This window comes from Limulus polyphemus, unplaced genomic scaffold (genome assembly GCF_000517525.1).
Source record: "Limulus polyphemus unplaced genomic scaffold, Limulus_polyphemus-2.1.2 Scaffold1354, whole genome shotgun sequence".
Taxonomy (NCBI): Eukaryota; Metazoa; Arthropoda; class Merostomata; order Xiphosura; family Limulidae; genus Limulus; species Limulus polyphemus.
In genome coordinates this window covers 203,557-218,168 of record NW_013666964.1, presented here as the reverse complement: position 1 = coordinate 218,168, position 14,612 = coordinate 203,557, and the positions used below count along the sequence as shown (strand labels likewise).

Here is a 14,612-nt window from a genome sequence, read left to right as displayed (position 1 = left end):
CACTTTTAAGGCAGATGGTTTTCACATTGATCTCTGAACAAGTATAGTTTTCTCTTCCTACACTTTTGAGGCAGATGTTTTTCACATTGATCTCTGATCAAGTATAGTTTTCTCTTCCTACACTTTTGAGGCAGATGTTTTTCATATTGATCTCTGATCAAGTATAGTTTTCTCTTCCTACACTTTTAAGACAGATGTTTTTCACATTGATCTCTGATCAAGTATAGTTTTCTCTCCATACACTTTTAAGGCAGATGTACTCCAAAAGAATCTCCAATCAAGTTTTAAATCTCGCAAGCCCCTTCTAGTGTAGGATTCTACCCGTGGATTAAAGGTTGGACTTAATGGGTTCGATTTTATGTCACTGAGAAGAACTATCAAGTACAGTTTTCTCTTAAAATTTATCTTAAACAAGAACTCAGGACGAGTACAAACGCGCGAGATACCAGGATTATTTTTCAATGCATGGGCTTCTGAATTTCAAAGTTATTACCCAAGACGCTTTACGCAAATATCCAAACACTTCACGCCCTGTATCACTCATGTGCCTCGTATTTTGTTAGGGGGCGCTCGACTCGCAATCTTAGAGTCGCGGGTTCGAATCCCCGTCCCATCAAACATGCTCGTCCTTTCAGCCTTGGGGGCGTCATAATGTGACGGTCAATCCTCTATTCGATGGTAGCCTAAGAGTTGGCGGTGAGTAGTGATGACTAGCTGCCTTCTCTCTAGTCTTACACTGCTAAATTAGGGACGGCTAGCGCAGATAGCCCTCGTGTAGCTTTGCGCGAAATTAAAACAAACCAAACGTATTTTGTTTTGTTTTTTTATTTTTTTCAGTTCGATTTGTCCACCAGGCTTAAGCCTTGGGCCAAAGTCAATTATAGCATTAATTTCTTCTTTTTTTTTTTCCTGATTGTTTTAGGACATTACCTTTGTAATCCCATGCATAAATCTTACCTTCCTTCTTATTGTTATACAATTCTCTAATTGATAAACGACGTCTTGGCACTCATGCGCAGAAGAAAGAAAGAATTTGTCCTTTAGATCCTTGTAAATTTTTAATATATCTTTAATTACTAATTTATTTTTATGTTTGTTATGCCTTCCAATGACACAGCGGTGCGCTAAGACTGGAGGCTTACAATGCTAAAAACTGGATTTCGATGCTCGCAATGGACACAGCACAGATAGCCCATTGTGTACCTCTGTGCTTAACTATAAACAAAAGACTTAAGATTTTAGGCTTTGTTATGCGTATCTCAACCTAATTGGCCCTGCATGGCCAGGTGGTTAGGGCACTCGACTCGCAATCTGAGGGTCGCGGGTTCGAATCCCCATCCCACCAAACATGCCCGCCCTTTCAGCCGTGGGGGCGTTATGATGTGACGGTCAATCCCACTATTCGTTGGTAAAAAGAGTAGCCCAAGAGTTGACGGTGGGTGGTGATGACTAGCTGCCTTCCCTCTAGTCTTACACTGCTAAATTAAGGACGGTTAGCGCAGATAGCCCTCGTGTAGCTTTGCGCGAAATTAAAAACAAACAAACAATCTCAACCTAATAACGTTATAACTTTCGAAAGTATGAATCGTGAAATCGCGAAATAGACATAAAATAAGAAAACGTGGGTAGACGTCTAGTTTGATACGCGTTGAAATTTAAAATTTCGATAAGAAAAAGATATATGTCAATTTATCCCATAAAAGCATAAATTTCTGAAGGTGTATCTATCATTTTTAGAAATCTGTTCGACATAATTCTTTTGTTGTTCTTGCCTTTATATTCCTCATTTAACAACCACTCTCTTCCCATATAGTTATAAATCTAACCTATGGCAACAATATTGTCAGAAATATTCTTACTTAAAAATAAAAACGTCATCAGAATGTCGTAGTTGTCTTCAGCGATGAACGATTGACCTCACACTCCATTGAAGTAAAATATAAACACTGGCTCAAGAAAAAAAAATATATATAGGGCCTTCCTTTAGTACTTCCTTCTTCTATCTTGCATTTCCTTTCTCTCTCTCTCGCGCGCGCGCTTTCAGATGATCATCTCTAAGAACCTATGTAAGCCTCCCTGTGACGAAGTAGAACGTGTTTTCATTGGTCCGATAAAAGTTTAGTTATCGTCTTTGAAGTCACTGGAGTGGGCAGTTTGTTAATTTTATCCAAGACATTATTTTCTAATGGCTACGTGCTCAACTACAGCTGTCACCAGACAAAAGACATTTTGTTTCGGATGTATGGTTGTGTTAAAACTAAAGTACTAATATGTCATATCTTTGAAAATCGTCCACCTAGTGTTTTATTAAAGATTCTACTATATGATTATAATACATGTACTTAGCATCAGTTCATAGACACAACATCCTTTACGGTGGTGGGGGTTCGAACAAACACCCCCAATATTCTAAAAAGACTAAAAAGACTTCTGAATGTTTTTAAATGAACCCCTGACTTTCATGTACACCACTTAAATTATTTGTGAGGAAGAAAAGGTAAATTTTTTTGGGGGGAGCCCCCCTGGCTACATTGGCCTAGCAGTTAACGTGCTGTACACTAGCTACATCTAGTCTGTCAGTTTAAAATCAGGAATAGTAGGCACAGGTATATTTTAGCTTTGCACAGAATTCTGAAACAAACTAAAACTGTGTTGCCCAATGTAATTTTATGATTTGGTTCTAAAAAAACATTAATCTTATCTCGGCTGCTATGCTATAATTGAAGTTACATATATATATATATATAATGAGTGCGAAGAACTTGGACAGTTTCAAATAAACAATTTTCTGCGCTAAGTAGTGTTATGTTTGTTTTTGTTTGTTTGTTTTTTGTTATGCACAAAGCTACACAAGGGCTATCTGTGCTCTGCCCACCACGGGTATCGAAACCCGGTTTCTAGCGTTATAAGTCCGCAGACATACCGCTGTACCACTGGGGGGGCGTAGTGTTATGTGATCCAGATTTTATACTTCGAAACATTTATCCTTTCAATCAATATTTCCATTCAAATCACTGGGGGGTATATTTTTTCTTCCACCTATAATCATCCAGGGAATCAGTATTTCTGAAGTTTAGGAAAATGAGCTATAAAAAAACATCATAAGTTAAGCAGCTGCTGCCACATACAAGATCCAGTGATGGCGCAATTGGGATCAAAATAATATTAATAATTAGGCCTAGTACAATAAAATTACTCATTTGGAGAGTTACTGCCTAATATAGGATCTAGAGCTAAATAACGCAACTGTGATTAAAAGAATTTTGGTAAATAGGCTTACTGACTAGAATTATCACTCATTTTGGAAGCTGCGATTTAATACAAGACCTAATGATAACGGAACTGGGATTAAAATAATATTATTGATTAGGCCTAGTGCTATAGAAATCGCCCATTTTAGGAGATGTTGCCTAATACAATATCTAGTGATAAAGCAACTGGGATTAAAAAAATCTTATTGATTAGGCCTAGTGCTATAAAAATCGCCCATTTTAGGGGATGCTGCCTAATACAATGTTTAATGATAACGCAACTGGGATTAAAATAATCCTTTGAGGATTTTCACATTTAATTTTACTCTGATTTTTGAAAAAAAAAAGTTTCTGTGCAAGTGTTAAATAAAAATCGTATTCAATAAAACGATAAACAGACAAATACCTGAAAAGATCAATAGCTCTTAGGCAAATGAAAACTGCTTAAGATCGAAATTTAGCCCGCTGCTTTCATGAAGTAATAAACAAAACATTATTCAGCCATTATGCTATGTAACCTTAGATTTAGTGTTTCTAGTCTCCTTTAGTGTGATTAACATTTGATGTACACCAAGAATTTTCAACATTCTGTAACACATACACGTTTTTTTTTTGTAATTTTAACAATAGATCGTTCGTCAGTTAATGTGGCTAAATTCCTTTCGATCTAGTTACTTAGTGTTTTGAGCCTCCCCTATAGTGTCACGTGCGCTTTCTCGTGGATATATTGCTAAGAACAGAACACAATGAAGAGTGAACTTCACTACTGACAGGTCAGGTGATTCTTGGAAGGTATATTCTCCTTGATGTTTTTTTTTTGGGGGGGGGTATCATGACTAAGAAGGGTGCCATTATAGAATAGCATATATAAAATTGTTGTTTATATCGAGTGGAAAATATATCTGTTTAATTTACATTTCAGTGTTAGTTTTCAGGATCGCTAGCTAAACTTTGAGCAACCTTAAAATAACAGTTTATATATTATTACAGTACAAACTTAACTCATCAATACTGTTTTTTTTTATCAAGTCAACATCTCGTAAGAAGCATGTCGTGTACTCTGATCATCGAATGAACAAACATATACCGGTTGAAATAAGTTACTGAACAACATGTTAAATCAAAATAGATAAAACATAATATTATTAATGATTTTCTTAGTTAGAATTTATATTAAATGTCTAAATGACTTCATTACAAATTTATGATGAAATTATTTTTAGGCTTAACGAAGAGTTCTTTGTAGTACGCAGGCGCCAAAAACAACAACAAAAAACGCATGATCTCTTATATTATCTAATCGGCTTGAACATGAAGAAATAATAATTTCACCAAATACACTAGCTTTTATGATCATTACTTCGAAAATCTTATTATTGAATTAAACACAAGTAGCCCCCCCCCCCCCCAGTAGCTCAGCCACAAGTCTGAAAGTATATAACGCTAACAAAATATCGGTGGATATAGCACAGACATCCCACTATGGTAGCTTTGCGCTTAACAACAAGAAACAAACAAAACAAAAACAAGAGTTAGTCCATGTTTCTGTAAACGCCGATCTGAGAATATTCCAAAACTTGAACTTATATGGCCTTGCTGGCCATTTATTTCAAGTCTGTGTTATCGATGTGATATTATTTCTGTTTTTTTTTTTTTGTTTTTTTTCTATCTTAGGCTCTAATTCTTCTTGTTTGTTTTACAAAACATCGTGGTTCTAATTAACAACAAGCGGAGTTCTAAAGTGTATTTCATTGATCTCAACAGTCTCTTCGGGCAACATTCCATTCTAATTAACAACAAGCGGAGTTCTAAAGTGTATTTCATTGATCTCAACAGTCTCTTCGGGCAACATTTCATTCTGATTAACAACAAGCGGAGTTCTAAAGTGTATTTTCATTGATCTCAACAGTCTCTTCGGGCAACATTTCATTCTGGTGGAAATAATGGCTTAAAAAAACAGATTACGATGTCAGAAACGGAGTCTCGTGGGGACATTTGACGGGTTTATGGTTAAGTGTCTTTTCACGTGAGTTCTTAGCCATCTCTCAGAGGATGGTTTCTCCATCTAAAAGCGGCGCATGCGCATCTGCTTGACAGTCATACGTCTTGTAAGACCTTTAAAGAACATGTATTATCTAGTCAGGCAGAGGATTCTGCTTGAAAGCATCAGACTTTCGTGCTTATATACCCCTCACGTATATATATATAGTGTGTATGTGAGTATTAGTCTGTGTATCTATGTACGTACTCATGCTTCAATTGCTAAGGTGTTCACACCCCTGAATAGGTTTATCCCAATAGAATTCACGTGAGTAGCACGTGTTTACACCGAGCAACAATATAAACAAACTTTCTCATATTTTGGTAGTAGATAATACAAACTACACGTACTGATTTTGAAAGGCTAGTATTTGGTTATTATTAATTTCCAAATTGACACAATTACTTCATTAATTGACTAATACAATTAACGTACACAAAGATCAATTTCAATCGCTTCTTAGTTCCATCACATTCTTCTAGAGGCGATATTAGCTATCAGCATAACTGACTTTGTACCAAGTTAGAAATATTTATTATAGAACTACGGTATAATTTATTTGTTATGCTCTTAAATTATAAATCATTTTTAATAATGGGGCGATCTGTGTGTGTAGTGGCATACACGTTTCTAGAAATTCCCCCCTGTTTGTTGTTAAACGCAAAGTTATATACAATAGGGCCCCCTCCAGTGGCTCAGCGACAAATCTGCAGGCTTACGACGCTCAAATTCAGGTTTCGATACCCGTGGTGGACAGTGCACAGATAGCTTTGTGCTTAACAATAACAAAAAACAAAATACATAAATGGGCTATCTGCGCTGTGCTCACCACGGGTATAGAAGACTTCGATTTTTAGCGTTATCAACCCGTAAACTTACCGATAAGCCACCAGGGGAGTTTTTTTTTACCTGTAATAATATTTCTTGAAGTTGAAAGAGTAGTACTTGCTTGAGAGATAGTTTATACAGAGAATAGTTTACGCTGTTCGTGGACTGCATGTGTCTAGCAACTGTTGCTAGCGTAGATCTCCAAGAGTAGTATTTGTTTTTCCAGACAATGAAAATGCTTTATAAGCTTGTTTGTTTACTCTATATTACAGTGTTTCTCTGGCTGTAAGAAAATAGTTTTAGGAATGCTGTATTCTGTAATACAGGGGGTGGTTGCCTTTCTCATGGGAATCTTCTGTATAATAGTTACTGCGTCTAATGGAATAACCGATCTGATTTTATCTCATCGATACTCGTGGCTGCTCGTATTAGACTTCGGTTTCTTCTGGCTGGCAGAACTTATGCCACAATGTGGAATTGAGTTGTTTTTATTAAATATGTGACCACACAAACACACGCGCCTACATACATACATACATAAATACATAATGCAGAAGGAAATCGTTTGTCCACCAACAACTATCCATCTGTTTCACACATATTATTTGCCGGGAATAAACACCAGCTGAGTAAAAGTGTTCCCTTTTCTCCTTGTTCTGACTTAATTATCTAGAGAAACTATTAGCTAGTCAGTGTACTTTACAGTTGAGTTTTGGTCAAGTGTAACACTTTGTTTTCCTATATTTTCAGTTACACGAGTCAATCGTTTTGGTTTGATGCTAAGCGCAAAGCTACACAATGGGCAATCTGTGGTGCGCCCACCACGGGTATCGAAACAAGATGTTTAGTGTTATAAGTCTTCAGAATTACCGCTGAGCCACTGTGGGATAAGTTAATAGTAATACCTATTGGTGAATAAGACGTGCTGGTTTTAGTTAGGAGTTGACCACAGAATAAGAACGGGGAAAACATTTGAAATAGATAAATAAGGCTTTACGAGAGAACGAGTTTCATAACACGTTTCTCAACTTGAATGTTATTAATATGACTCACAGTGCTTATACAAAGTCAATATGACTCACAGTGCTCATACAAAGTCAATATGACTCACAGTGCTTATACAAAGTCAATATGACTCACAGTGCTCATACAAAGTCAATATGACTCACAGTGCTCATACAAAGTCAATATGACTCACAGTGCTCATACAAAGTCAATATGACTCACAGTGCTCATACAAAGTCAATATGACTCACAGTGCTTATACAAAGTCAATATGACTCACAGTGCTTATACAAAGTCAATATGACTCACAGTGCTTATACAAAGTCAATATGACTCACAGTGCTTATACAAAGTCAATATTTACTTCTTAGTTTCCGTCCATTTTGTTTTCTTTTTTTTTTACTTTGTTAGTTGATCGTATAAGAACGGCACTGCTATGTTTCGGTCTGTTAGGTTTTGTGTTTTTTTGAACGCGGCGTAGAATGAAATCGCATGTGATGTTAGTCTAAGTTTTGCGTTTTTGAATTTTTACAAAAGAAAAGGTTTGTCTGCTTCTTTCGAATATTCGCGAAGCTGCACAAGGGCTATAAACGCTAGCCGTCCCGAATTTTTGAGTCGATAGACTAAAGAGAAGGCAGTTTGCCAACAGCACCAACCGCCAACTCTTAAGATACTCTTGCAAAAAAAAAACAAAAAAACAACCACGACTTCATATTACGAAGCACGATTTTGCAGTAACGAAACGCAAATAATGAGCCGTCGGATTCACAAACGCAAATAATGAACCCTCGGATTCACAATCCGGTATGCTAACCAAAAGACACGCCCTCCTCACTCCTACCCCCCTAAAAAAAAAGAGGAAAGGAAAACGGACTTACAGTGGTTAGATATTTAAATCAAACTTACCTATTACCAGTCTAGGAAATGCATTTGGAAAAATTCAACATGTACTGTTGAGTAAACCGAAATTGCTTCGACAGATTCCCGTACACAGGAAATTCAAATGTACGCTTTTCCCGGGGAAACTTTAATGGGAAACTTCACCGAGGTGAAATAGGAGCGCGGTATTGGATAGAAAGACATTGATCCCGCCATCGATCTTCAGCAGTTAAAAAACTTTACTAAATGCACTCAATCTTATCCAATAAAACGTTACCTCGAAAACAAATATGAAATTGAGTTGTACGACTCATATAAAGATCTTTTTTATTTTTAGCTGGATAAACTTTAAACCCAATAGTTTCTAAAAAAAAATAAATAAACAAATATATATTTGCAATATTTCATATACAGTCAAGTTACTGGTCTTAAGTATGAGGAGAATCCAGTCAAAATTGTTTCTTTATTAAATCTGTTTCCGTGGAGCTGGTATCTTCTCGGATGTGATTAATCGCTTTTTGATGCGTGTCTCATTTTCAAATTTTTTACACTCTTCTACAGATAATACAGGCAAGGAATAGTTTCGCACAAAAGTGTGTTATTAAAAAATTCGATTAATTAATTCAACATGATCTCATGATTTGTATTAAGATCGCATTCCACTTCTTGAATCTCCAGAATTTAGTGGTCTTTCTTTTTTAAGTTGTATTCCGAGTCTCTAAGTTTTACCGAGTGCTACACATTAGGGGATATTCGAGTTTGTTTTGTTTTTTTTCATTATTTTTGAATCATTTTCTTTATTGTAAATTCCGCAGTCATTTTAGGAGCAAAGTATTAGAAATTAATTATTAAAAAACCGGTTACAATATCAAAACGTTACGACTCGATATTCGTCGGCCAATGGAAGTCGCTTTCAGCTGTCTCATTTCTTGAGGTACAGCCCCCTAGCGGCTCAGTGGTACATCTGACGACTTGCGACGCTAAAAAACCGGGTTTCGATACCCGTAGTGTGCACAGCACAGATAGCCCATTGTGTAGCTTTGTGCTTAGTTACAAACAAACAACAAACAGTTCTTACGATATTTAATAGCTTTGTAGCGCCATCTACTGGTTTTCATTAATAGCAACTAAAGGTCTGAGCGAGGAATGTCTTTATTGGCAAAAGTTGGAATTGAAATGACAGTATATCACCCTTTCTCTCACATACATATTTTATTCGATTTATTAAATAAAATGTAATCTTGTGATATGAAATATGTTACAGAATGTGGACGACAGTTTTAAAGTAAGAACTGGGGAATATATACGTGCAGTAAAATATTGAAACATAATAAAAATCCACTCGCGCAGAACGTGCATAATGAATAGATCATTCTATTGAACTGGAAAATTATATAAAGTTTAGGGTAAGAAACAAAATGTTGTACTCTGATGAACTTTTCGAAGTGTGAGGTATTGTCATATCACTCACGGCCATCTCCTTTTAATAGAGACGTAGGCCGGGATCCCTCTACGCAAAATATCTGAAATCAACTTTAGAAAGTGTGTATAATAAATATATTTTTTTTACAAAGTTATTCTTAAATTTTTACTAGTTTGCAACAAAAAAAAAGTTTACTATAACTGAAATGTGACAACTGAAACAGCAATAGCTTGAATGAGGTTAGACATAAAAAAAACAAACATGGCGTTATCTTTTTGGTGATCATTAGATGAATACGAAACAGCCAAGTTTAGAAAGTCAAAAGAAAAATTCTTGTAAAGTTTCTGTAACACAACCTGAATTAAAATAGGATGTCTCCCCTCTATCTTCTAATATGTCGTGTTTGTCAGCGAAGTCCTCCCACAGTTTTGGAGTTAGCAGGACCAGAATTGGCAGGCTGACTCTAAGTAGCCCAGGGGGGGGGGTGCCCTTACTTGTACGACGTAGTCCCCTATCAAGGGAAGCTAAAACGTTTCTTGAAGATCACTTAAGCATGATGGAGGTCTAGAAGTGGCTTTGCATGGTCTCTGAACCCGAACTGAAGGTCGAATTTTGTGTTCCTGGCCTCTCCCTCGGGGCCCAGGACGCCACATTTGAAACTATATTCGTACCCCTATTTACAAGTCAGCAGGGCCGAACTTGGAACACGTGCTCGGGTACGAACCGTTGAAATAGCTATAGAAGTAACTGAGGATAATGAAGGAGCTTGATCGGAACATTAGACCCTCTGTGAATAACGAGGGTCCTTTGAACGCCGCAACGAAGCGAGGGTATTAAGTAGAATAACTTAAGAAACTAATGCTGCTAAAACTATTGAAACTTCTGCAAACTCCTGCTACGTTGTCTTCGAAATTTAAGAAACCACAGCTTTTTGTGAAAAAAAAAACTCTAATAAGGAAAAGAAAAAAACAAAAATATAGAGGTGAATTTAATTTGAGCGTTTGTTTGTTTTAGAGCAAGGCCATATCGTGCTATCTGCTGTATCCACCGAGAGGGGGAATCGAACCCCGAATTTTAGCGTTGCAATTTTGTAGACTTACCGCTGTCCCACCAATAGACATAAAAAATGTTGGGTTTGCTTGTGTTTTTAGAGCAAAACCACTTTAGGAATCGAACCCCGGATTTTAGTTTTGTAAGTCCGTAGCTTTACCGCTATCTCATCTGGGGGGAATAATCATTGGAGAAAATAGGCTGATCAAATTGGAAAAATGTTTCACTTCTTCTTCACTTGTAGTTTAGAAGTATCATGAAGTCATAGATGATTTATTCTAATTTATGTTATATTGTTCTTGATCTGTTGATTAAAGTGGGGAGACTATCTTATAGTAATTCATGTTGTGTGTTTGTCAGAGAAGTCCTCACACAATACCGGGAAGGCAACTAGCGAAGACCACCCACCGCCAACTTTTGAGCTACTCTTTTTACCAACGATAAGTGGGATTGACCATCACATTTTTAGTTGAGATTTTATTTTATTTTACCAATGTCGAAATGCTTGCGGGTCGTGGATTCGAATTTCGTCACCGAACATGCTTGCCCTTTTCAGCCGCGAGGGCGTTATAAATGTGACGGTTAATCCCACTTATCGTAGTAGGTTAAATTACTTCTTTTTTATTTCCAGGAACAACAACAACAACGACAACAAAATGCACATGTATTATACCAAACACTAATACAGTAATTCCTTTTGGCTATTCACGTGATAATCCCCCCTTCCGCCCTCAGATCTCACTATCAAGTTTGTCGTTCTGAACTTCAAGAGTATATTGTTTTTTATTGGTCCACAGTTTCAATGTAGTGTTTTATTATTGGTTCACAGTGTCAATGTAGTGGTTTTTATTGGTCCACAGTTTCAATGTAGTGTTTTTTATTGGTCCACGGTGTCAATGCAAAGTCATTTCTACACTGGCAAATAAACATTCACAAAATTCGTCTATTTTACGTGTTAGAGATAAGTGGAGTAGAACTTCTGGTAAAAATCAGTTCTTTGTTGAATTATTTACTAATTGTGAACCCTCTCTGTAAGATCAGTTCTTTGTTGAATTATTTAATAATTGTTAACCCTCTCTGTAGAAATCAGTTCTTTGTTGAATTATTTAGTAATTGTTAACCCTCTCTGTAAAATCAGTTCTTTGTTGAATTATTTGTAATTGTTAACCTTCTCTGTAAAAATCAGTTCTTTGTTGAATTATTTAGTAATTGTTAACCCTATCTGTAGAATCAGTTCTTTGTTGAATTATTTACTAATTGTTAACCCTCTCTGTAAAGTCAGTTCTTTGTTGAATTATTTGTAATTGTTAACCCTCTCTGTAAAAATCAGTTCTTTGTTGAATTATTTAGTAATTGTTAACCCTATCTGTAGAATCAGTTCTTTGTTGAATTATTTACTAATTGTTAACCCTGTCTGTAAAATCAGTTCTTTGTTGAATTATTTAGTAATTGTTAACCCTCTCTGTAAAAATCAGTTCTTTGTTGAATTATTTAGTAATTGTTAACCCTATCTGTAGAATCAGTTCTTTGTTGAATTATTTACTAATTGTTAACCCTGTCTGTAAAATCAGTTCTTTGTTGAATTATTTACTAAATGTTAACCCTCTCTGTATATTGTAACCAAATAAATTTCAAAGTGAAAAGCAGTGAATGGTTCTTATAATACCAGCCTCTTCAGTGGCACAGCGGTATGTCTGCGAACTTACAACGCTAGGATCCGGGTTTCGATACCCGTGGTGTACAGAGCACAGATAGCTCTTTGTGTAGTTTTGTGCTTAATAACAAACAACAACGTACAATACTTGTATGTAAGTAAATTCATGGTATCAGAAAAACATGTAGGTTCAATAAGTCTTGATACAAAATAATAAAAGAAAAACCTATAACCCGAGCGCTTTCGAAAGGTGGACCTTGTTTCTAAGGGACAAGCTGTCAAGGTTTTTTTTTTATCAATAAACAAACCTGTCATTCAAGAATTGTTAGAGCAAGACCGGATATAAATTATGGACTTCAAGTGACATATACAGATACTTAGATCATGTATCAAATTGTTCTAATACGACTGTTTTTATCTTAATATCAATTTGATTAGAGTGTCGACGATATTATTTGAAATAAACCTGTATTAGTATCTTCCATTTTTACTTCGGTTTGTTATGCACTATTTGATGTTACGTATCAGTTTCAACCTTAAGTAATGGGTTTCGTTAATCAGTAGGGTCATTCCTTTAACACAATGATTTGAGTAAGACTTACAACTTGTAATTAAAAGAGGCAAAAACATTATTTAAATAAACAAGAAAAGTAAACATTCGAGCGGAGATTACGAAAAAAAATGCTCGTAAAATTTATATCTTGATTCATACCTAATAATACGTTTTCATTTATTTGGATATTTTATTGTGATTTTTTTTAAGGTATGGTGTTCGTTAGCTTAGAGGACAATAAGATGACTTTTTGGAAACTTTACATCAGAAAATAATTTTATTGCGGTGTTTTTAAAATATTGAACAAAATAAAATGCTCTATTTAAATGATATCTTAATAAGGTGAACAAGATGACACATTTGAAACCTGAGATAAAAAAAAATGGTTTTATTGTGATTTTCTTTTATTTTTAGTTGAGATGGATTTCCCGAACACCGAGATGTTGGGTCGGTTCAGAAGTGACTACGCCACCACTCGGTCAGGTTTTCTTTTTGAAGTAACACAAATAGAATGCCCGTCAGAAATGCTATCCACCAACCAATCGGAAGTGGAAAATATACCAGAAGCTTTATCCACCAACCAATCAGACGCGGAGAATATATCAGAAGCGTTATCCACCAACCAATCGGATGGAAAGATTGCACCCAATGTAACTGAATCAAGTCAAATGACTCTAGGAATTAAGTCAACACAACAAAATTTTGAGGATGAGACAAAGCCTTCGGGTTACAAACACTAGATAGTGTGTTTAAAGTTATTTGTTATTATTTGTGTTTAAAGTTAAGGAATAATAATAATAATAATTATATCATTTATTAAGTTTTTGCTTCACACTATTTTGCAGTAGAAGCAGAAATTGTACGAAAATTAAATGAGCACCAAAATTAACAATATCACATTTAGGCCTTTGTGCCCATTTTTAAACATTAGCACATTATTAGTTTGATATACCACTACGCATGTCTGTTGAGCGCTATTACGTCACGCCAACTTCATAAAATGTAGAGGGAGTAAAACTTCGTCATTGTACATGAAAGTTCTAATGGTGAAACACGTAACAATCTCTTGAAAGCTTCAGATTTACCCCCACCTTTTCTAACCTCATGTTTACAAACATTAGGTAATTCTTAATATCCTGTTTGGAATTCGCTTTTACGTCGTTTTTATCTTTTTACTTCTCTCTTTCTGTAATAAGCAAGCTCCAAACAAAAACAAATTGAAACATCTTGCTGTTACTCCATTTCATTCCGAAACTGTCAAGAAAATATCACCTCCTATTTTTCTTCTTCACTATTAGTAAATGGACGATCTTTTGTGATCAAGCTATTAAGATGTTAAGATTTCGAATAGAAAATTGCCTCATATATTCTTTTCCCGCGTTGTCGAAAAGAATTGATTCTAGAATAAAGATGAAGCTCGTCGGGCGGAGCTTCAGTACTGTTCACAATAGCTCTATAACTGGGTGTTCACAAAAATTAGATTTGATAGGAAAAAAAATCTTTCCTGGGCCAGTCTGCTCCGATTAAATAAAAACGAATGGAGGTGGATGTACTGTTAAATCTGACGAAGTAAAGAGAAATTTCTAGAATAGAAAGCTCAAGAAAATAACAAGTTTTCTGTCGTGTTCACCACCACCCCCAGTCCCTCTGATATATATATATAGTTCAAAAGTAAATTCTTTAGGTGGCTGCGCACAAACTATTTATAAAATCTTTAAAGATGTTAAATTAATAAACGTCTAACGCTTATTTGTTTTTACTCAAAACTGCCAAGGTTTTCTGCGCTTTTTCTACCACAGGGAATCGAACTCGGATTTTATCGTGGAAATTTACTGCTCACCCCTGGGGGGACAACTTCTTTCGTAGAAGGTCAAAGTTTGTTTTTTTTTTTGTTTGTTTTTAATTATGCACAAAGCTACACAAGGACT

General features: G+C 35.7%; 1 protein-coding gene across 1 annotated transcript in view; it reads left to right on the top strand.

The window, feature by feature from the left end:
* The window catches only part of LOC111086718 (cubilin-like), a 44,768-nt gene extending 30,164 nt beyond the window's left edge, over positions 1 to 14,604 (top strand). Inside the window, exon 3 of the mRNA XM_022390676.1 lies at positions 13,099 to 14,604. Coding sequence (XP_022246384.1) covers positions 13,099 to 13,424 — 326 coding nt within the window. The 3' untranslated portion in view covers positions 13,425 to 14,604. The remainder of the gene's footprint in view (positions 1 to 13,098) is intronic.
* The last annotated feature ends 8 nt before the right edge of the window (positions 14,605 to 14,612 follow it).